Below are 21493 nucleotides of genomic sequence, written 5' to 3' on the forward strand. Positions count from 1 at the left end.
CGCGTTGCTGCGGGATTTGAGTGAATTTTTTGATAAATTATGACTAAAAGATATAAAAAATTAGATAAAACACAATGGAGAGCATGTACTATTATATTGATCAAGATTTGTTGAAATATATGAAATGTTGGTTTTTTAATAACAAAAACTTGTCACTAATTGACCTCTGGAATCTTCTCTCTGAAAGTTGGTGAAACATGTTCTCTATTTTGGATGCTTTTATTTTCCGCATTGCTGAAGCAAAAGAGAATATTTTTTACACCTTTTGTTCAACTTACAGATTGTTAGTTGAGAGCATCATCATTTCTAAGATGAAGTCAGATATAATGATGGTATGATAATCCACCTACAAATTAGCGTGATTTTTGTTTCTTCTAGGAACTTACGGTAGGCCAGAAAGATAAGAAAATTTCTTTTTGAGGGAAAGATAAGAAAATTTGTGGGACTAAGATTAGCAATGTCAAAGCAAAGTAAATCTTGCGCCAAGGAAAAAAAGCAGACCACTAGCAACATGGACCTCATCTTCCAGCTTGCATAGGCCAGCGGTGTGGGGCCCTAGATCCTCCGCCAGTTCCTGGCCGATGGTCACGTCGCGTTTGCCGCCTAAAACGTGGCGTCCGATAGTGGAAGCTACACACGAGCTCCGTGGTGCCCCTGGCATAGGCAAATGTATATGTATATATGTGCAAGCTCAGGGAGCTGTACAATCAATCAGCCTCTTTAATCTTGATCGTATGGTGGAGATTTTAAGAGACTTAGTGCTCAGCAATAGTGGTCAACAAAGTGCCCCTTAATGCACAGCGGTAGTAGTCAACAAAGTGCCTCTTAATGCTCAATGGTAGTGCCCAACAAATTGCCCCTGACGCATGACAGAGTAAATGTTTCATGTTCATCTATTAATGATGTATCTTTTGTATGGATGGTAGAGATTATACTAGTTGCTGAGATCCAATGGACAATACTAATTGAGATGATGTGGCTTAACATGGTTCAGAGAAATCAAAATAAATGACTCTTAATGGGACTAACTTTATAGATTTTATAGATGTGAAAATACATTTGCTCCTTAGTAGATTGTGAACCCTCATATTACCTTAGAGATTTTGTTTCTTATATACACAAAGTATTGCTGGTGACAAATATGTATTGGGTTTTCATCAAGACGATTTAGAATTTATGATGTAGGTGAATCACTAAATTTATTGCATTTTAGAAATTCTTAAATATTGTGATTGTATTTATGTTTTAGCCATGCAAAAAATGGAACAAGACATTTTGCAAAGCATATTGGAGATATTTACACCTATAAATAATATGGACCATTATATGGTGTTAAAGTGCTCCGTTCTAATGCAACATTTCTAGTGTGTTGAAAATCAAATATTCATCTCCCTTTGTTCCTATGTCACACTCAAAATATTCAATTTTGGGATCTGCGAATAATATACATGTATTCAATGATTTCTTTTCTCATATTTCTAAATTTTCCAAATTATTTATATCAAGAGCAAACATTCAATTGTAGGTAACAATTACTTTTTCAAAAGAAACAATGTATCATGTAAAAAAAATTTAACTGCACTCATACTCTTTGCATTTGGTGTTTATGGGTGTGAGCACATAGACTTTAGCTTGATTTTTCTAGGAATTTATAGATTCCGTTTTAGTAATCTTTCCATTTTCTGGAGTATAACCTGTTATTGAAAGAATCTAGAAACCATTTTACAAGTAGGCGTGGGCCTCACAAGGCAGAGCCACAGGATATCTGTTGCACTTTCTAGGTAGAAGCGCCGAAGCGGCCCCATGAGTCCATGTGCGAACACGCACACAGTGGCACCGTGTTAGCACTCTGGGTTTGTTGTATCCACCCGCTACACTCATTTAACTGAGAGGATCGAAAGGGACGAGTTAAAACTCTTCTAAATAGCTGAATGTAACTAATTCGAATTAGCCATAATGTAATGAGTTAGATGGATGAATTCAAATGAGGTTTACATATAAGTAATTGTGTAGCGCATGAACTTGGACAGCTGGCTAAACGGAGGACTTGGCATTCGGCCGTGTGGCGTTTTGCAGCTCTAGTTTGTGTAGAGATGCTCAGGTGTGTTGTGTAACATCTTTTCTGAGTAACCGCGAGGTAACATCTTTTCTGAGTAATAGAGCTCTCTTCTTCTCGCAAAAAAAAGGAGCTTTTTACATACATAAGAACCGAGTTCTAGCAACAAGTATGGGGCAAGGGATAAACACAGGTCATTTACATTCTCTTGGACAGAAAAGGGTGTGGGGGGGGGGGGGGGGGGGAGGAAAACTCAATCTGCTCGAGATTTGTACATCACACGTCTGGGAATACCAAGAACCAAAACACATATATACTGCAGACGAATACGAACGATTTCCCAACCTGCGCTACGTTTGTATACGCTCATACATAGCGCTTTTAATCTATACATCCAGGGGAACGGGAAGCAAACCAAAGCAGTGGTAGATGAACTCTCGTGCGCCCATGACGCAAAAGCTGCCACTCCAGCTGATCAGCCAGCGAGGACGGCGGCGGCGTGGGGCCGCGGCGGCGGCGGGGCCGCGAAGGGGAGGCTGTGGAGGACCAGGAACCGGACCCGGCGCGGCAGGATGCGCCGCGGCGCCGCGGCCGACAGCAGGCGCTCCACGGCGCGCGCCACCGCCGCCGTGTAATCCTCCAGCAGCGCCGCCACGATCGCGACAAGGATCATCTCCTGACGAGCGGCGGTGCCTCTCGCGAGTGCGCGCGCGCGGCCGGGGGTATCGCTGCGCTGCGATGCTGGTGGGCTCAGTTTCTCCTCTCGCCTCAGCTTCTTCCTCACCGGATGGCCGGATCTATCTCTGCAAGCTGACGAGAGAGCCGCGCGTTGGGTGCGCTGATGCGCGCGCCTTCTACTTTACACCTACTGGGCTACTCCAGTTAGTCCAGTGTAGGAGTGAACGGCGACCTTATCCGGTGAGGGTCCCGCGCTGCTACGGAACGGATCTTTGTCCGTTCGGTGCTACTCTACACACGCACCCATCCAAAGTACTACTAGTATACGGAGTACTCCGCAACAGACGCTAGAGCCTAGAGCCGTACATGCACATTGTTACAGTTGGCACGGATGAGAATGCTAAATATCAAACTTGATTTGATCCTTGATAGGCGGGGTAAGGGGGCGGCAAAGGGCCTCGGAATTTAGTCCAGATAATTTATGGATCGGATTCTAAAAGGGATGAGTTCTAATTTTATTCAATTTTAAACTTAAAAATACATAAAGATTAAGTTGGATTGTCAAGTGGGGTCATGATTCATTACCCGCCTTTCCACCAACTATATTAAATCTTTTTTTTTGCGGTATCAACCATATTTAAATTTAAAGCTAATGCTTGGAAGCTGTTGCCGTGAGAGTTGGACAGCGGTACTCCATCCATTCCAAATTATAATTCACTTGATTTTTTATCTCAAGTTTGACCACTCGTCTTATTTAAAAATTTGTGCAAAAGATTGCTTTTTTTATTGTGGTTTGTTTTATTAATAAAAGTTCTACAAAAGTAACTTAAATTTGACTATATTCATATAATTTTTTTTGAATAAGACGAGTGATCAAATTTGGAGTTAAAAAGTCAAATGAATTATAATTTGGAATGGAGGGAGTAGAAGGCAACATCGGCCAATCTGGCCGAGGGAAAAGATATAGTTAAGGTATCCAAAATAACACCGTGAGGAGGAAGAGGGAGGACGGCTCGTTGTTAGAGGAGAAGCTGATGATGAGTGGGGGGCAGGATGTCATCCGATCCGGTGCTGTATGTGCCCTATAGCAGAGAATAGTTGGAATTAATCAAGATGTAGAATTAGGGTCAAAGGGATGAGAATCCTACTAGATGGCTGGATGGACAGCCCTAAAAATAACTCAGGTTTAGACAAAAACAATCTCTATTTTATATTTATGCAAAAATATGATCTAACTGGGAAGCGTGTGCACTTACGCGTACGGTCTTCCAAAAGAAAAAGTGTTAGATTCCTGGGCCAGTCCACAATGAGTACTTGCTCCATAAGGTTCTGGAGGATATTTACCAAGATGTGCATTGCTCGTCGTTTACCAAGATGATAAAAGCGGAGTGACACGGGAGCGAAAGCAACGGTGCCTAACTACAAAAATATCTTGAGTGGCCATGAGCTATCAGCGAGCGATCACGTCGTTCTTGCTATGTACTTATTGAAATAACAAGCTAGCCCGGCCCGTATGAGCTGTTGCTCCATCTGTTAGAATAAGAAGTGCGATATTTGTTGACACTAAGGCATGATATTTGTTGACGAAGTTCAATCAAAACTTACATCCCCGGAACATGACTATAGACGCTCCTCCTCATTATTGCAATACCGGTCACTCCAGGGTCCCGGCTATGTACTACCTCCCCCTGCGGACATGACTCTACGTCTTCATGGTTACAATAGCTGTTCTCCTCTCATATTTATGAGGAGCTAGGGCTACAAAAGTACAACAAAAACTCTACACCCTACCACTAATACAAAGTCCAAACTGTAACCAACTAGTACACAATATTCGACACAATTCTAACACCATCACTTAGCAGAGCTGGAAAAGTAACAGATGTAGAAAGCCGAGAGGTGCAGACAGGATGGTTCGTAAAGTGGAACAAGAAAACAAAATAGAGGAGGATGGGATCATGATATTCAGTTGTTAAATTTATTCATGATTCGCATATATATTTTTTTTCAAGAACATACTCATTTGGAATATTTTCCAAGCACATACTCAGAGATTGATTGAGTTGTTCATGCACCCCTCATGTTCAAAATACTTCACATTTTGGACATAATAGTGTTTCTCTACATATAACCATAGAAGTGAAACTTTACAGATAGTACCAAGAAACAGAGGTATCATTATTATTGGATTGTGAGCTTATAACCATCTGCATGTTGAATGATTAAGATCGCTATCATGGCGCACTAGAGTGGGGATTGCGAGTTTTCGACCAAAACTTCTAGTGCACTTGCCTATGCCCTATCTCACCTGTTATTATCAATCTCAATAATCTATAGGCACATCAGGTCTGAGGTCTCCTAGTATACTTCCTGATGATACCAAAGGTTTCATACCCCGAAACTTCAAAGTATATTTCAATTGATAGAATAAAATTAACAATGAGGATTGTACTATGACTTACTTGGACTAAAAGTACTTTTACTATTTTACACATGTTTCCTAGATAACAAAAACGATGTCCACATTCTATCATTATTCTGGAGTTGCTCACCCAGAAGAAACCATTTTCATATATATCCTTACAAGGCAAAAACTACACATTTTATCAACTTTCTTTAGTAGGGAAAGTTTTCGGTAATATTAGACCCACAAGTTTTTTAGAGGAGGGTAGGTAAAGAAATACAATAAGTCCTCATACTTGCAGCATCATATGCAAACTTAAAAGGTGAGGAAAGATAAGTGGAGCATACACTCGAACGGTTTTGGGCATTGAAGAAGTACTAGTTAAATGCTCGTTTGTTGTTACGGGAAAAAAATTATCTCAAATAACCAAACATTATATAGCTAGTATATAGTGTATGTTCATAGGCACATACCAAATACCTTGAGCTTAAACTTCGAGTTCAATTTTTTTTGGAATCACCAAAATGATGGAGATCGGCCCCTAGATTGTTTCAGAGGCGTCTTCAGCAAGATAAACATGAATTGGGCAGCTTTTTTATGTGCTTTATGTTTATTTAGACTTTTATGACAAAATGAGGACAACTAATTAGAATGGAACTCATCTGTTTCCATGCTCTCCATTACACACTCATGCAATTGAAATAAGATTGCAACAAATGTATTCACATTCACATCAAGAACAATACTATCCTTCAATTACACAGATCAACTATTGCAATATAGTCTTTTGATCAAGTAGCCAAACAATTCCACACATTGTTACATGGGTTCAAATGAACCAAAGACTTTGTAACATGAGTAGTAATGTAACAGATATCACAACATAACTAGAGGAACAATTCATGCTTGCTTGATTACTCAAGTAAACAAAAATTCCACACGCCCTAACATGTCACTATAAATTCTCCACATATCTAAATATGTGATTTTACAATCTGTCCTTTTTTATTTTATATCTCATAAGCAATTAACTACAAAATCTTAGCTGATAACCACAACTAGAAACCTACATATCGGCTAGTCCATCAGAGTTGAAATTTATTCCTGGAGAGGATCAGAAATCACGCCTGCAACATGGCACAAGATTAGTAGTGACAAATGGCTTTTGTTGTTTGTAAGGTTAGCTGCAGTGCTATCAACTACATTTCTATGGTTTTGGGTTCCTCTCCAATGTATCTCAACTATGACGAGTTCATAAACGAGGTTTGCCATCCTGTCGCAAGTAATAAGCCATAGAAATGTTGTGAAATCTCTTCACATGCTGCCTTGAGACAAAAGTGCCCTTGCTCTTGTTTCATGTGGAACCCTCTACAACCAAGATTGTTGTCATGGAATAATATATAGGTTGCGGATTGCGACAGAGACAAACCAAAGCTATTGCCACAAAGACATCAAGTCCACCATATACTTCTATATGATATTCTAACATCAAAGGAATCGGTCTTTTTAGAGCTTCAAAGTACATCCCAATCAGTGGCAGATCTAATGGTGGGGTGGGAGGGAATCGAGCCCCCCCCCCTATCGCAATCCCCCCCTAGGCACCCCTATCAATTTGAGGAAGAATAAGGAGAACAAGAGGCGGGAGGAAGAAGAAGAGAAGGCAGCCTCTCCTGCCGGTCATTCCTACCTCTGCCACTGATCCCAGTCGATCGAAAAGGGTTAAATACCAAGGTGCAATGGACATGTTCAATTGCTTACCAGGAAGAGACCTTCATATATTCTCAAAGGACAAGGTCTTGTTGCACACATTTCATTGCTTCCTCACATCAGTGGTCAACATTTTGGATTGGCAAGTTACCGAGGGGGGGGGGGGGGGTTGGCACTCAAAGGCTCTCTTTTCATCTGGTTGTTGCACATGTTGTCTTAGCCCCTTCCCCTTGGGTTGTTTCTCGACGGACAAGGGTGCTTGCTTACTGTATCAAAGGAGAGTAGTTGTCTTGTTAGATGGAGCACAGTTCACCCCCAATATTTTACAGATGTGAAAGCTCTTTTTTGCAAAAAAAAAAAGAGAAAGCTTACTGAACCAGCGATAGACAATTTTCGACCAAATATCCTTAATTTGTGAATTGGGACACCATCAATAGAGGTCAAGCTATATTTTCCATCGATCCCTTCGCTATTTGTGGGGGGGGGGGGGCGGTGGACTTACACATACACCTAATTTTCATGTTCTGTGTGTATTGTTATCTCCTGACCTTATCCTTCTGAAAGATCTTTCTTTTGCTGTGGTTTTTCTCTTTTATTCCCTTTATTCCAAATTACAGATCACTCTACTTTTGTTCTAAGTTAAACCGCTCTATTTTTACCATATATATTTATGCTAAAGCATGTTAGCATCTATATTACCAAATAAACACACTATCGAAACATATTTAATTTCATGGTCCATTTAATGAACCAATTAAGTTTTGGTGCTTTTTTCTATAATTTTATCAAAAAGTTAGAAAAACTGACTTATAGTAAAAAACTATAGTGAACTATGACTTAAATGGGATGGAATATACTCCCTCCGTTCTAAATTATAAGACATTCCAAAAATCTTGGAGAGTCAAAACAATCTCAACTTTGATCAAGATTATAGAGTGAAATATATAGACTTATGATATCAAATTGATGTACTATGAAAATATAACTAATAAAGAATCTAATGGTACTTAATTTATATAATAAATGTCATTATTCAATTATATAAATTTGGTCAAACATAAAAAATTTTGACTCTTCAAAGTTGTTGGAATGTCCTATAATTTGGAATGTAGGGAGTATGATCATACTCATGTCTTGCTCTGAGTTCCATATATAATCACTTCTTTACGTTCTCGGTTGAAGCAACCGGTGATAGTGAGACACAAACAATGTACATGTATACCTTCATTTGCATGTCGTTTTCGCACAAGAGTAGGTTTACACGTATGATATGTTGCAAATTACTAATTAAAGAGTGTACTGCTGGTACACGTAATAGGAAACGAAAAAAAAAACAAGTTTGACTTGATCATAATTTGGCTAAAATGGAAGAAGCAAAAAGGCTGTATATACACACATCATGTCACATCAGTGGGTAGGACGGGCGGATGGCGATGCCGCAGAGCCCCTCCGGCTTGCCGTCGACGTCTTTCCTCATCCTGATGTACCCGCCGTCGCCCCATCCTTCCCCCCACGAGTTCTTGACGATCCAGTACCTGTCCCCGCCGCCGGGCTCCTGGCCGTACCCGACGACGGTGACGCCGTGGTTCAGCCTGGTCCCGCACGGCCCGTTGTAGACGCCCTTCCTGTAGTGCTGGAAGTTGGGCCCGCCGGCCTCGATGGACACGGCCACCGGCTGCGCCGCCACGGCATTCGCCAGCGCCGCCTCGCTGCGGGTGGCCACGCGGCGGAGCCCCGCGATGCTCACCGCGTTGTGGGCGAGCTTGGCCCCGTCGCAGTCCCCCGTCGCCGCCGTGTACGGGTAGTCGGCCTCCGTGGTGATGCCGCCGTTGTCGGCGATCCACCGCAGCGCGCGGTAGCTGATGCCGCCGCCGCAGCCGTCGTCCAGCGTGTCGCAGTCCACCAGCTCCTGCTCCGACAGCGACACCAGCTTCCCCGTCCGGATCTGGTAGATGCTCTCCACCACCGCCACCGTCGAGAAGGCCCAGCACGACCCTGCACGATCCGATGATCACTTATAGAAATCTTAATTTATCCCGGTTGAAAAAATCTCGTTGTTCGTCCAGTTTCCCAACCGAGACCCCCAATCCGGAACTAAAGAATGCCAGTGACCAATCCATGGGGCCGGGAGCACATGCAAGCATGTGGTGGATAGCGGAGGCCGGGGAGGGGCAAAGCATGTGTTAGCTTAAGCCTTCCGACAGCTGATGAGCACTAACTGGTGAGCAAATTAAACGATGCCAGGTTGGAACGAAAGGTGATAGGTAGTACCGCATCGGCCCTGGTTTTTCACCGGCGTGACGGCGCCGCTGGCGCGCCAGTCCACGCTCGCCGGCGCGCCGTCGGACAGGTTCGCGTACGGCGGCACCCGGCGGCCCGCGTCGACCGGCCCCGCGCTCGTGGTGATCACCGCCGGCGCGTCCTCGTCGTCGACGTCGCCGTCGCCGTCCGCGTGCGGCGGCGGCGGCGCCGTGTACATGGTCGCGAACTCGTGGTTGGTGAGGTCGGTGAACGCCGTCTCGCCGAGCTCGTAGGTGAGCCCCGCCGCCGCGGCCTCGGCGTTGGTGGCCTCGATGTAGGCCACGTTGCGCGCGTACACCCGGAACCGGTGCCGCTCCTCCGCGGCCGTGGCGTACGACCGGTTGTACTCCGCCTTCCACCGCCGGAACCGCTCCTCCATCACCGGGCTGCCGCCGGCGGCGGCGCGCCCACCGTGGGCCGCCGACAACGACGAGCAGCGGCAGCCGTGGAGGAGGACGGCGAGAAGGAGGAGCAGCGCGCGTTTGGTGGTGGAGGAGGACGCCATGGGTGACGACATGGGCTAGCCGGCCGGCCTAGTCGTTAACCCCGGTGGTTTACGCTTAATGATCTGAGACATAATGATTGGGATGTGGGAGATATAATTCATGAATATGTGGTGCTGAGATGGGATGGATATACGTGTAGGATTGTCAGTGGAGAGGGGGCGGACAAGTCGGGCCAACGCTGCAGTTGCTTGCTTGAACATGAGAGAGAGAGCCTGTCTGGCAGTCAGACGCAGGCCTTGTTGGTTTGTTTGCGATAGGATATATCACAAACTTTGATCAATAATTAAGGATATTAAATAAAAATAATTTTAAAAAATAATTTTATAATTTTGCTCTACTTCGCGAGACAAATTTAATGAGGTTCTTGACCGCACGATTAGAGAATGTTTACTGTAGTATTATTGTAGTCAATCATAGATTAATTACCATCGTTAGATTCGTCGCGAAAAATTACACTCATCTCTGAAAAAGTTTTATAAATAAAATTCATTTAGTGGCATGAAAGATTCTCTTTTTGTGATAGGTGTGCTACGAGTGATCTAAACGGGGCCGCAGTTGTGGTGATTCAGATCCGAAATCCAACGCTGCCATTCCTCGCCTCTCGGGCGGTGTAGGTGTCAAGCTGCTGCAGCTTTCCTGATCCCATCTGTTCATGTGGTTGACTTTGCTATCTCAATTAGGACTTGTTTAGTTGCAAAATTCGAAATTCTAAAACTATCACAACGAATGAGAATCTTACATATATGGAGTATTAAATCTAGATGAAATAAAAAACTAATTTCATAGTTTACTTGTAAATTACGAGACGAATCTAATAAGTCTAATTAGGTCATGATTAAACACTAAATTGCTACATTAATTGCTACAGTAACTATGCACTAATGACGGATCCATTAGGCTCATTAGATTCGTCTCGTAGTTTACAGACTAATTCTGTAATTAGTCTATATTTAATACTACAAATGTGCAAAGATTTCATTTCAAAAACTTTACAATGGGCAACTAAACAAGGCCTTCATGTTAATTCAGACGTAGAACTTTGATTATCACATTAATGTCGTACCAAGAACTAAGTTTCATGCTATTTCGGCACTTGGGTCCTGTTTAGTTCCAAAAAATTTCTTACATTATCTGTTACATCGAATCTTTGAACACATGCATGGAGCATTAAATGCAGTTGAAAAATAACTAATTACACAATATAACTATTTTATATGAGATGAATCTTTTAAGCTTAATTAGTTCATGATTGCATATTAATTATCAAATAACAATAAAATGTGCTACAGGATCAAAACCCAAACTTTTTCACGAACTAAACACAGCCTAGTCAACTTTCTATATATCACCCGATATTCTCAAAGTGCACATAATAGTTCTTAAACTCGTCTCATGTTATCATCTCGGTTCTTAAACTTGCCTCGAGTTCTCGTACGTAAGGGTCTCGATACTCTCAAAATGCCCGTAATGGCTGTTAAACTTATCGCACAATCTTATCCAGGTCTTTAAACTTGTCCTAGACTCTCGTCCAGGTCCATATGCTTCTAAAATAAATTATTTATTTAGAAAAAAATCTTTACGAATTGTTTCAAATTTGTATCTTTATGAATTATTTCAAATCAAGTTCTATTCCCACTTAAAGTGGATCCAAAATTTATGGATAAATTATCATAAATTGAATGTGAAATACCAAAATTTCTAAATAACCAATCAAATTATTTTTTGTGATTTTCTCAAGATTATTTGAGTAAAGGATAAATGGTTTTAATGTTCATTTTATCTCTAAAATAAAATAAACTATTGTGTGAATACGTTAAAACAAGAACTCTAAAAATCATCAAATATTGTATAAAATATAATTGCCTCATGAATTTTTGATCAATTTTGAGTGAGATTATAACTTGATTTGAAATCCTAGAAGTCTGAAACAATCTACAAAAGTTTTTTTTTCTGAATACATGAATGCATTTTGGAAGTAATGGAGCTGTTTGGTAGGTTGGGATAAGTTTACGGATCATCATATGTATTTTGAGAGTTAAAGAACTATTATGTGTATTTTAAAAATACCAGGATCGGAATGAGAACTCGGAACAAATTTAAGAAACCGCCGGTAAAATTTACTCTTTCTTTGATGTCTATTCTGCTCCTCTCTAGAACCAAACGTGAATAGTGAGGTTTGGTTCCTTAGTGGAAATGTCTAAACTGGAGACGCGAACAACGTTAGGTTCGAAGAAGCATGTACTGGACAGCACATTAATCTTCTCAATACGATTCTTGCACCAAAAGGTGCTCGGGGAGCGTGGCCACGTCGCTGAAAATTCCCGACCGTCGGATCGGCCGGGTGGATGGTCAGGATTGTGCGAATCTCGGACATTTTGCAAAAAACCCTCAAGCTTTATCGAAATAAACCCGCAGTCCACTAAACTTTGCATATTTTCCACAAAACTCCTCGAGCCTAACTGAAATCAACCCGCCGTCCCGCTACCTCACAAGCCCGCCGTCATGCCCTCCACCGCCTCGCGAACCCGCCGCCGCCTCGCGAACCCGCCGCCGTGCCCCCCGCCTGCTGCTTCGCCCGCCGACCTCCACCCTTCACCTCCATCCTCGACCTCCGCCCCACCGCTGAGGCCTTCGACTAATCATGACATCCCGGCGCCTCGCAAGCCTACCGTCGCGCCCTCCGCCTACCGATCCCGGCTCACCCAGCGAGCTCGCTAGCTCCCTCTGCTCCTCTTTCGCGTGGCACCCCAGCGTGCAGAGGCTGTGACGGGGTGCGCGCGGCCAACCAAGCGGTGGCCCCCAAGCCCGTACGGTCAGATCGAAGCCACGACACGGTGACTCCCGCGAGCCGGAGGAGCCCTCCGCCTGCCGCTCCGCCCGCCCGCCAGCCTCCACCATTCACCTCACTCCTCGAGCTCCACCTCGCCGCTCAGGCATTCGGCTGGGCTGCGACGTCTCGGTGCCTCGCCAACCCGCCGTCGCGTCCTCGATTCTGAACAAACGGTAGACAAAAGCTAGCACATGGGTTAGTTTCTTGAAGCTTCTTCAACGCACGCAATACTACTCGAGCAGAGCAACTCGGGACGCTTCCCCTTCTGCAGCTGTAGAAATTCTCCTCCCGCAGCGCTCACAGCTTCACGCACACACGGAAAAACAAAAATAATCGAGAAAATTGCTATTATAGGACTCCAAACAATTCTCCCTTTCCAATGGGGAAACCTGGATCCAATCCAATCTGCCTGGGCCAAAAAGAAAAAAAAAATCCTTGAGCGCACACCTCGAACTGATCTGCAACTACAAGGGCGCCAACATACAAGAAGTATCACCAAGATCCTTGCAGATTAGAGTCAAAATACTGGTTAATTTGATGAGGTATGCTTCTGTTTCCCCAAATGATAAGGTGATTTGTGCTTCTTGCATGTTCGTAAGATCTGGCCTATATATGTTTTTGAAAATTATTTATTGGAGAGCACCTCCATCTGTATGTCATCCTTGATAATTCACAGCAAGCAGTATTATAGATTATGACTTGCTTTCATCATTTATTCATTTTGATCTAATCAATTGAATTTTGGATTTTCATTTGGTAAAGAGCTCCATTGTCTTGCCTGTGTCTGGTCGTTTAGGCTTCAGTGCCACTGGGTAGCATAATAATACTAACACATTTAGCCTTTTGATGTTTCTTTGCTGTATGTAGTCCATCTGAACCTATAAACCATGGTCCATCTGAACCAATAAACCATGAGATCGATCAGTAAAGCTATCTTTTCAGTTCTATGATGGTAATCTCTCTTTTTATAAATCTCTTATGGTGTTAGTATCGTTAGCCTTCCTATCTGGTTGTGGTTGCTGTTATTAGTTCTGTAAATTAAAATCCGGTAATTCGAGACACATTGGATTTTAAATATTGCCCTGGTGCATGGCAGTGAGAATGTGAGATAAGATCGACTAATTTGTTCTTCATTTCTGATGGCTTATTTTAAGATGGATCATGGATGATGCTGTATCTGCTTATGTTATGGATACGTCAGTTGTGTCCATGGGATTCGTGGGAATTCCACACATTAGTTTTTGCGTATGCCAGGATGCCTAAAAATCACCGAAGCAGTCAGTCCAATGTCTGTAAGAGAATATGCTTGGGCCAGATAAATTTCAGATAACTACAGATAGATGCATGATGCAGTTTTTGGAATCAGTCGAATGCTTATAGGATAAGATGATATGCATGGGACATAACTATAAGAAGTTAGTCATTTTGTGGGCAATTAGTTCAATGCTTGTATGAGCACATGATTGGGGCATAATTTGATATAGCTACCAAAAAAATCCATGTGGTTGTTTTTGGATTCAGTTCTAAATTTCTGATTGTCCTATCCTGTATGCATTCAGGTGTCCCTAAGCTTTGGTCTTCATGAATAGCATTTGAGGTACACATGAAACAAAGCTCCCTGTTAACCAAACTTAGGTGCTTGCCTAAAGTTGGAATCAATAAGCATATACTCAAAAGTTATCTCCTCAGCTATTCAAAAAAATTTCACAATAATCTGCTTCACAAGTGCACAATTACTTAAAGGAGAACATGATCTAATTTCTGATGTCAGGGTAGTGATCAGATGGAATTGATGGATTCAGTATATTAAATCAAAGCGATCCAGTGCCGAGAGGGTTGAAGTGACCTTCCTATGTAATATTGTAAACATCTATAATTGAAAAGATAAAATAGTTTATTTTTTAAAACATCTTTCTAATATTGTAAATTCTTCTCTCTTTTTTAGATGCTTATCAAATTCTTTGCTATGTAAAGATAACATTCACAATTCTTAGAATGAGGAGCTCTGCTTAAATCATGCCCAATCTGTATCGAGCGAATTCGGAAGATTGATGTGTTCCTTATCTAAACTGGAAGCCTCTCAAAGCACTGCATGTTCCTTTTTTAACCATTGTGATACTTGCTTTTCTTACCATATCCTGTAGGTAGTGAATAGGGATATTCAACACATTTTATCTAGTACTACATATTTTTTCTATCAATATTATTTTTTATTTATGCTAGCAACACACAGTGTTATAACTTATTCACTCTGTTCGGCAGCTCCAGCAGCCTCCAGCTCAACAGTGTTTTCCTCTCACACTGCTCCAGCACCCGTTTCCAGCCACCAGCCAGCCAACAGTATTTTTCTCTCACACCATTCCAGCCACCAGCTCCAGCTCCAGCCCAACGAACAGAATGATTTTTTGGAAAAAATATATTACTTAAATAATAGTGCCACGATAATAGAGTGTTCAAAATATACATCAAGTGCAAGGACGGATTATAAACCATGACACCTATGCGAAAATAACGATGACGGATTTATCTTACCTACATTGCTTTTTTTATTTAAAAAAAGCATATTTACTTACATACAATAATTACTATATACATGAATTTAAGTCTGTATCAAGTATCAACTACAATACTACAACATGAGATACAGGCCCTGCGCGGCAAAGCCGCGTGCCTTTCTAGTGAAACTGAAATACATTGACATTAAAAAATTGAACTGAATTGACATTAAAATTTGGATACAGTACAATACATATAAAGTACAGACTACAGCCTGAATCTAAACAAGACTGAATAAATGCACGCAAGTCCTACATGGTCAATCAACCAGTGAAAACAGATCAGGCGAGAGTTTGGTGCTATAGCTCGTTTCTGACAACAGCCGGGGGCAATAATACTTAGTACCTTGACATGATTCATGAATCATGACCCATGGACTCGATTATTCTAGGCAGATTTGTTGAGTGGCCCTGCTTTTGCACTGACGGCCGGCCGGCCGGCCATTCTGGTACCTCCGGAGGCACTGAGAGAGTTCTTAATCTATTTTGTAGAGCCAAACCTGACCCTTGGCGACACTTCCTAGTAGGGTTTCTCTTGCATTTATCGGCACATATCCTGATCAGTCTTTCTCGAAACAGTACAGATCTTCTTGCTCGCCCATAAGACATGAGCAAACTCCGGCTTCATGAGCAGCAGATTGCGCATCATATGTCTGACGGCTGTATCTTGGATCTTACTGGGAAAACTGGCCAAGGTACGCGGCAAAATCACTCTGGATTTAACAACCAGCTACTACACATATGCATACAGCACAAGTTCTACACAACGAACATGACCACTATTGAAGTATTGATCGGGCTCCAAATGGTCACACATGATGCTGTACAATTCTTTCAACAAAGGCTCCTATAAGCTATGAACAAAATACAGCTAGCTATCTTCTCTCCAGTAATTCTGACTTCTGAGGCTGTTTATCTACTTTTGGTTACTTTCAGTGCTTACACATAGAACACTTGCCCAACGTTCAGTAGGCTCTCATGGGGAACATTGAAGATGACACTGTTCTCCCTGCAGATCTTCCTGAGGAAAGCATACAGGTAGTTGATGGCAATCTTCTTGAGGAGCCCCGAATCCCTGCGAGCCCTGATGATCGTGTTCCCGAGGATGTGCACCACCCCGGCTTCCCTGCACGCGTTCAGGAACGCGATCTCGTCACCCACGGTCTGGTACGTCTGGCCCGATAACATCACCTGGCTGTTCCCCGTATGGTTTGGGGACTGCACCTGTATGATGGAGTCATGGGATGTGTAGCTCAGATCCATGTTCGAACCAGCATTGGTGCCATTGATTCTTGGGTTGGCGTTGCCTGCCTGGTTCAGCTCACGGGTGCTGTACTCATCAGAGTCCGTGTACTCTTCCATCATACTCTCCAGCCGGACAAAGAGCATCAGGCTGTTGAAGAGCATCTGCTCAAAGTCGTCATCCTTCTTGTGGATGTCCTTGTAGCCATACCGCGCCACGCACCGGAACATGTGGAAGTTCTTGGGACCGATCCGCTTCACAAGGAACCTTTCATCCGGTGGCACAGTGTAGACAGGAAGGTATTTCACGCAGACGAAGACCAAAGTGGAGTGGATGGCCGGGAGGTTGGTGATGAAGTGCGAGAAGATGTGAGGAACGCCACTGGCCAGCTCAGTGTACACCAGACCCATACCGGGCACCCTGACCAGACCAAGGCTTGGACCAAGGCCTAGGATCCATGCCATGGACACCTTGCTGTGCATCTCAAATTCGTACCGCTTGAGTGTACCGTAGTGCCATACATACATGATGATGAGGAAGGCGCCGGCAAACACAAGAGGAACCCATCCACCCTGATCAATCTTCCGCACCACAGCAGAGAAGTATGGAATTTCAACAACCAATGACAGCGCAGTGAAAAGAATGACCAAGCTCCAGTGGCTGCGCCACACCAGCAGCATTATGGGGACCATGAGAAATGTTGTCACAAGCATAACCATTATCACAGCAGTACCTGTTCACACAGCATTCATGTTAGCAACTTTGCTGGAGTATTAAATGCAATCATCAAATTAGTACACAGAGACAGATAGGGAAAGATGTTACCATATGCGTTTGCTATCTGACTTTGTTTTTTAAATCCAGCTGTGACAGCAATGCAGAATATCAAAAGGATCCAATTGATATCAGGACTGTATATCTGGCCTAGATACTTTTTGGACGTATGGATGATCCTCACTCTGGGGAAACAACCTAGAGCGAGTGCTTGCTTGATGATCGAATACGTCATTGATATAGTGGCTTGGCTAGCAACTACTGCAGCAGCTGTTGCAACAATGAATGATGGCCAACGTACAGAATCTGCGCAATAGTCATGTCAATGTGCATTCGCATAGACATGCTAAGTCAAGAATCCCTCTGTCTGACATTACCTGGAAGGGAATAATAGAAAGCATGGACGACACTATTTCTGTTCTGAGCTATATAGGCAGCTTGGCCAGTATACTGCAAAAGAAGGCATGGAAACACAACCACCGTGAAAGCAATCTGCATACCGAAATGTGATGTCGTCAGCAGGTAAGCAAAAGGATATATTTCTGTACTCATGTTGAAAAGGTCTTGTACAAATGTAGATTCGCCTCTAAGAGGACTCCTTGGTTCTCAAAAGAAAATGCATACGAGTAACAGATACTGGCAACTAATTGTACCTGAATAGCTTGTACAGGGAAATATGAAAGATCAGCAAACAGTGCTTCTGTCCCTGAAGCATGACCCGAAATTTCAGTTCTGGTAGTTGCCATTAAACAAAGGACTAGAAGATTATGCAATTATGCTAGAGGTTCTGACCTGTAATGCTGAGCATAATTCCTCCTAAAGAAACCCAGCTAGTCTTCCCTCGCTTAAAGTACCGATAGACATATACAGGATTAAACGCCTTGAGGACAGATCGATCGTATTTGGAAATGTTTACAGCGCCCAGGATTCCAATGAGAATGTACCAAACAAATACTATTGGCGCAAAAAGCCAGCTGACTTTATCAGTGCCAAAGTGCTGCATGCTGAATAATCCAATCAATATGACCACAGAGACGATGACAACCACATCTGATGGGATACGGAAATGTAAGAACTTTTTTACCAATAAATGTAAGAATTCAGTCATCAACAAACTGATATAAGTATAAACTGATATAAGTATCATGATCGCCTGTCTTCTCTACCAGACCACACTAAATGAAACTATTCGGTGTACCAATTACCACTACAAAGATTATAAAACGAAAGCAAATATCCTAAATCACAGTTAATCTAACAGTTTATGGAAGTACAAGGTAGATGCTAATAAAAGCAGGAAAAAATACTAACTTCCAGGTTTCATATGTACCATTTCTCATTTTGGGCTCTTCCACTTGTATTCCTCCAGTCGCAGAAAGAACTGCGAATTGCAAGGAAAACTTAAGATCAATCACTTGCACACAAGCAAAATAGCAATAATAAAAAATAGTACTATTAAAGGGATGGAAGGACAAACACATTATTTTCCCTTGTCCAATATTGCTAGCTAATCAGTACACAAGTTTTTATAACCTGAAATTCTTTTCCATCTTAAAGCACAGTTATAAAAATTTGAATTCATGTGGATGTGGGGCATTAACTTATTGTAAAAGAAGTTAAAGTATCTGTTGGAGGGACTGTTGACAATATATGTCAAGGAAACTGTCAGCATCATTCCTTGGAGGATGTTTTCAGTCTCCAAACCATTTTATATAACACTGGCGTTCAGTATGCCAATGAGAATTTTTTGAACAAACATGATGTTTAGCAGTTCACATCAAACTCAAAGTTATAATAATATAAGTTCTCATAACAATATTAATTTCAGAGAACCTGGGGCTAAATCAATTGATGAAACATATAGATTTTTTCTAAAAAAATTAAACATAGATATACTCACCTGATATGGCAGGAGTGAGGATTCCATCTCCAACTGCCATACAAGTACCAAAAAGAACGAGAATAAGAATGGCATTCTTTCTGAACTGGTGCCCCTCTAACCATCTTTTGATCTTTGCAGCAAGAGATTTCTCATCATATATGTGGCGGCTGTATGTTGTTAGGTCTTCATCTGTTCGATGCTGATTAGGAATAGTGTTTATCTTTGCATGCCGGCAAAGCAGTGAATAAAGAGCAAACGTTCCACCTGGCATTACAATTAACCTCCATTATGTTGATATTGATGAATGATGATTATAGAATTGTAAGCCACACTGACTCTGAAAATTTATAGCAGGGTCAGTGTGCCATACTAATATGCTGAATTATTATCGAATGCTGAAACTGACAGCATGCTGTACCACACAAAACTTTGCGTCTCACAACCAAATGGCTCCAATGCTCCATACACATACTGGACGATATCGCTTTCCGCAAAAAAGAGACTTTCCTATCAGGTTTTTCATCAAAATATTTGCTTAAATACGAAGGAACTAATCTGTTTCAGGGGCACTGAGCTTCAGTTTGCTTTCAAAAGTTCAAAATGGTAATGCTAATCGGATAGAAGTATGACGCATTTTGACTTCTGAGCTCAACCGATGAAAGGCTTAAATGATTGTAGTGTTGCGTGGCATGAATTAAAACAAACTGCAGAAGACATATGAATGAGAAGATTTGAAAAAATAAGCACCGAAGGATAATTTTCAAACAATATTACTGCTGACACACTAGCATAATGTTCTACTGCAACAGTAGCTGAAGCAACTTTTTGAGGTCTCGAAGTGAAAGCTGACCATTTATGAAAATCTTTGTTTCTTTTCTTAGGAAGAAGTAGAATAGAATTTGCTAGATATGGCCATATCTTAAGTTCTTAATATCTTAAGTTCCTAACTGTGTAGCACAAGGTGTCTTTGTACTGCAATCTTCAAATTACTATAAAACACAATATAGTTTGGTTTTATTGCATCCTCTTAACAAACTAGAAAAATCACCATATGCAGTTTGATCTTTCATAACCGAAGCAGAATTTTCAAGGAAGCAAGAGTGCAGGACGTATTCGTACCTTGGCCGTTATCGTTTGCCCTCAAGACAATGAAGACGTATTTAACAAGTGGAATCAGAGTAAGGGAGTAAATAATAAGCGAGAGTGCTCCAATAACTTGTTCTGTGTCTTTTATTTCACTTTCACCAGGGAAAATGTTGTAGAAGACATATAAAGGTGATGTCCCTAAATCTCCAAACACCACGCCAAGGCTTTGGAAAGCTAGTTGTAACAATACAAGTGTTGGGTAGGTCTGCAAATCCAGAAGGGAAACAAGAAGACAGCAAGATTACTGAAGATTTCATTTGCAAATCAGTTACACATGCTCAATATCAGCGCAGTGAAATATAGGGTGTGAAATGACAAAGATCTTTGCAAGCAGTTACGTGATAATCACCTTTTCCCTGTACATGTTCCTCAATCTCCCGGCCTCTGCATCCATGGGCTGATCAAGATTCCTTTCCAGCTCCCACATTGTCCCCCTACCGGTATGCTCATTTGTTGAGCTCGTAGTCTCCATGGTTTCAGACGAATCAGCAGCACCGTCCTGTAGCCTGCAGGCATTCAGAACATATCAGTCCGTTTCCAAAGCTATCAAGAACACGAGCTCTGAACTAGAGCAGAACTGGAAGGGATAAGGAGGCCAGTTTTAAACTGTCTCAAAGATCAAACTTCCATGAACTTGAGGATTAACAACAAGAATTCAGGAAATCTGAGATTGACACGAAGTTTTTTTTTAGTGCCAAACGGCCACAGCTGATCAACGTAAAGCCATCCAAAGCACAAAGTTGATTTCCACTATCAAACTTGAGCACACAATTTGCGAATGACGTATAACAGTGAAGCCGGAGAAAGGGTCATCAAATAATTTCAGGTTCACAAACAAATCAATAAAAAAACAGGAATATGATCAAATTTTGACGCCATTTCCACCGTATGTACCTAATGGAAGACAGAATCAGCTGCTAAACTTGAAAGCTCAGGACAAAAACCCCCAAAGAATCCCGTGGTTCCAGACTCGCCAAGATCAGAACTTGAGCCGATTCGCGCGCTCCCAACATCAACCCAAGCACCCGGCGACGACCCTCCGACCCCACGAAAGCACTCCAATCGAAGGCGGAGTTTCAATGGCCGCCTCGGACTCCTATCCACCGCTGCCCAGAGATTCGCGTCCGGGAGGACGGAGGAGGACCGGACGCCACACGGACCGCACGCGGAGAGGCGCTGCCCGCCTGCCCACCTCGTGGTGAAGGGGATGGGAAGGAGGAATTCAGCTCGGACAGGGATGGTGTGTCATGTGTGGGGAAAAAAGATTGGTTTTTTCTGGGAGAATAATGGCAGGTCTCTTGTCGGATTGCCGGGCCGATGGAGTGGACAGAAATTCGTTGGAACTCGTCGCAATTTCGCTCGCGTCAGTTTGCGCTCAATAATTGAGGATGAGGTGCAATAATCTAATGGC

The 21493-nt window shown here is 42.4% G+C and overlaps 2 protein-coding genes across 4 annotated transcripts; both read right to left on the reverse strand.

Annotated features, from left to right (window-relative positions):
- Nucleotides 1-7987: 7987 nt before the first annotated feature.
- On the reverse strand, nucleotides 7988-9748 carry LOC120670848 (ervatamin-B-like). The gene is made up of 2 exons (XM_039951021.1): nucleotides 9117-9748; nucleotides 7988-8840 (listed from the first exon to the last, which is right to left on the reverse strand). The coding sequence occupies exons 1-2, from the start codon at nucleotides 9661-9663 to the stop codon at nucleotides 8248-8250; spliced, it is 1140 nt and encodes a 379-aa protein (XP_039806955.1). The 5' UTR covers nucleotides 9664-9748; the 3' UTR covers nucleotides 7988-8247.
- A 5434-nt stretch (nucleotides 9749-15182) lies between these two features.
- Nucleotides 15183-21406, reverse strand: LOC120670854 (potassium transporter 18-like). 3 transcript variants are annotated; one of them, XM_039951034.1, is made up of 10 exons: nucleotides 20977-21406; nucleotides 20432-20588; nucleotides 20056-20287; nucleotides 18955-19200; nucleotides 18385-18435; nucleotides 17847-18104; nucleotides 17708-17760; nucleotides 17432-17546; nucleotides 17106-17360; nucleotides 15183-17013 (listed from the first exon to the last, which is right to left on the reverse strand). In XM_039951034.1, exons 2-10 carry the CDS (start codon nucleotides 20552-20554, stop codon nucleotides 15977-15979), a joined length of 2370 nt encoding a protein of 789 aa, XP_039806968.1. In that variant the 5' UTR covers nucleotides 20555-20588; nucleotides 20977-21406; the 3' UTR covers nucleotides 15183-15976. The 3 variants fall into 3 exon arrangements, with proteins under 3 accessions (XP_039806968.1, XP_039806980.1, XP_039806975.1); XM_039951046.1 differs by having other exon boundaries at nucleotides 18366-18435; nucleotides 20977-21349; XM_039951041.1 differs by lacking the exon at nucleotides 17106-17360 and having other exon boundaries at nucleotides 20977-21392.
- Nucleotides 21407-21493: the final 87 nt, after the last annotated feature.

The sequence above is a fragment of the Panicum virgatum genome, chromosome 2K (assembly GCF_016808335.1).
Source record: "Panicum virgatum strain AP13 chromosome 2K, P.virgatum_v5, whole genome shotgun sequence".
NCBI lineage: Eukaryota > Viridiplantae > Streptophyta > Magnoliopsida > Poales > Poaceae > Panicum > Panicum virgatum.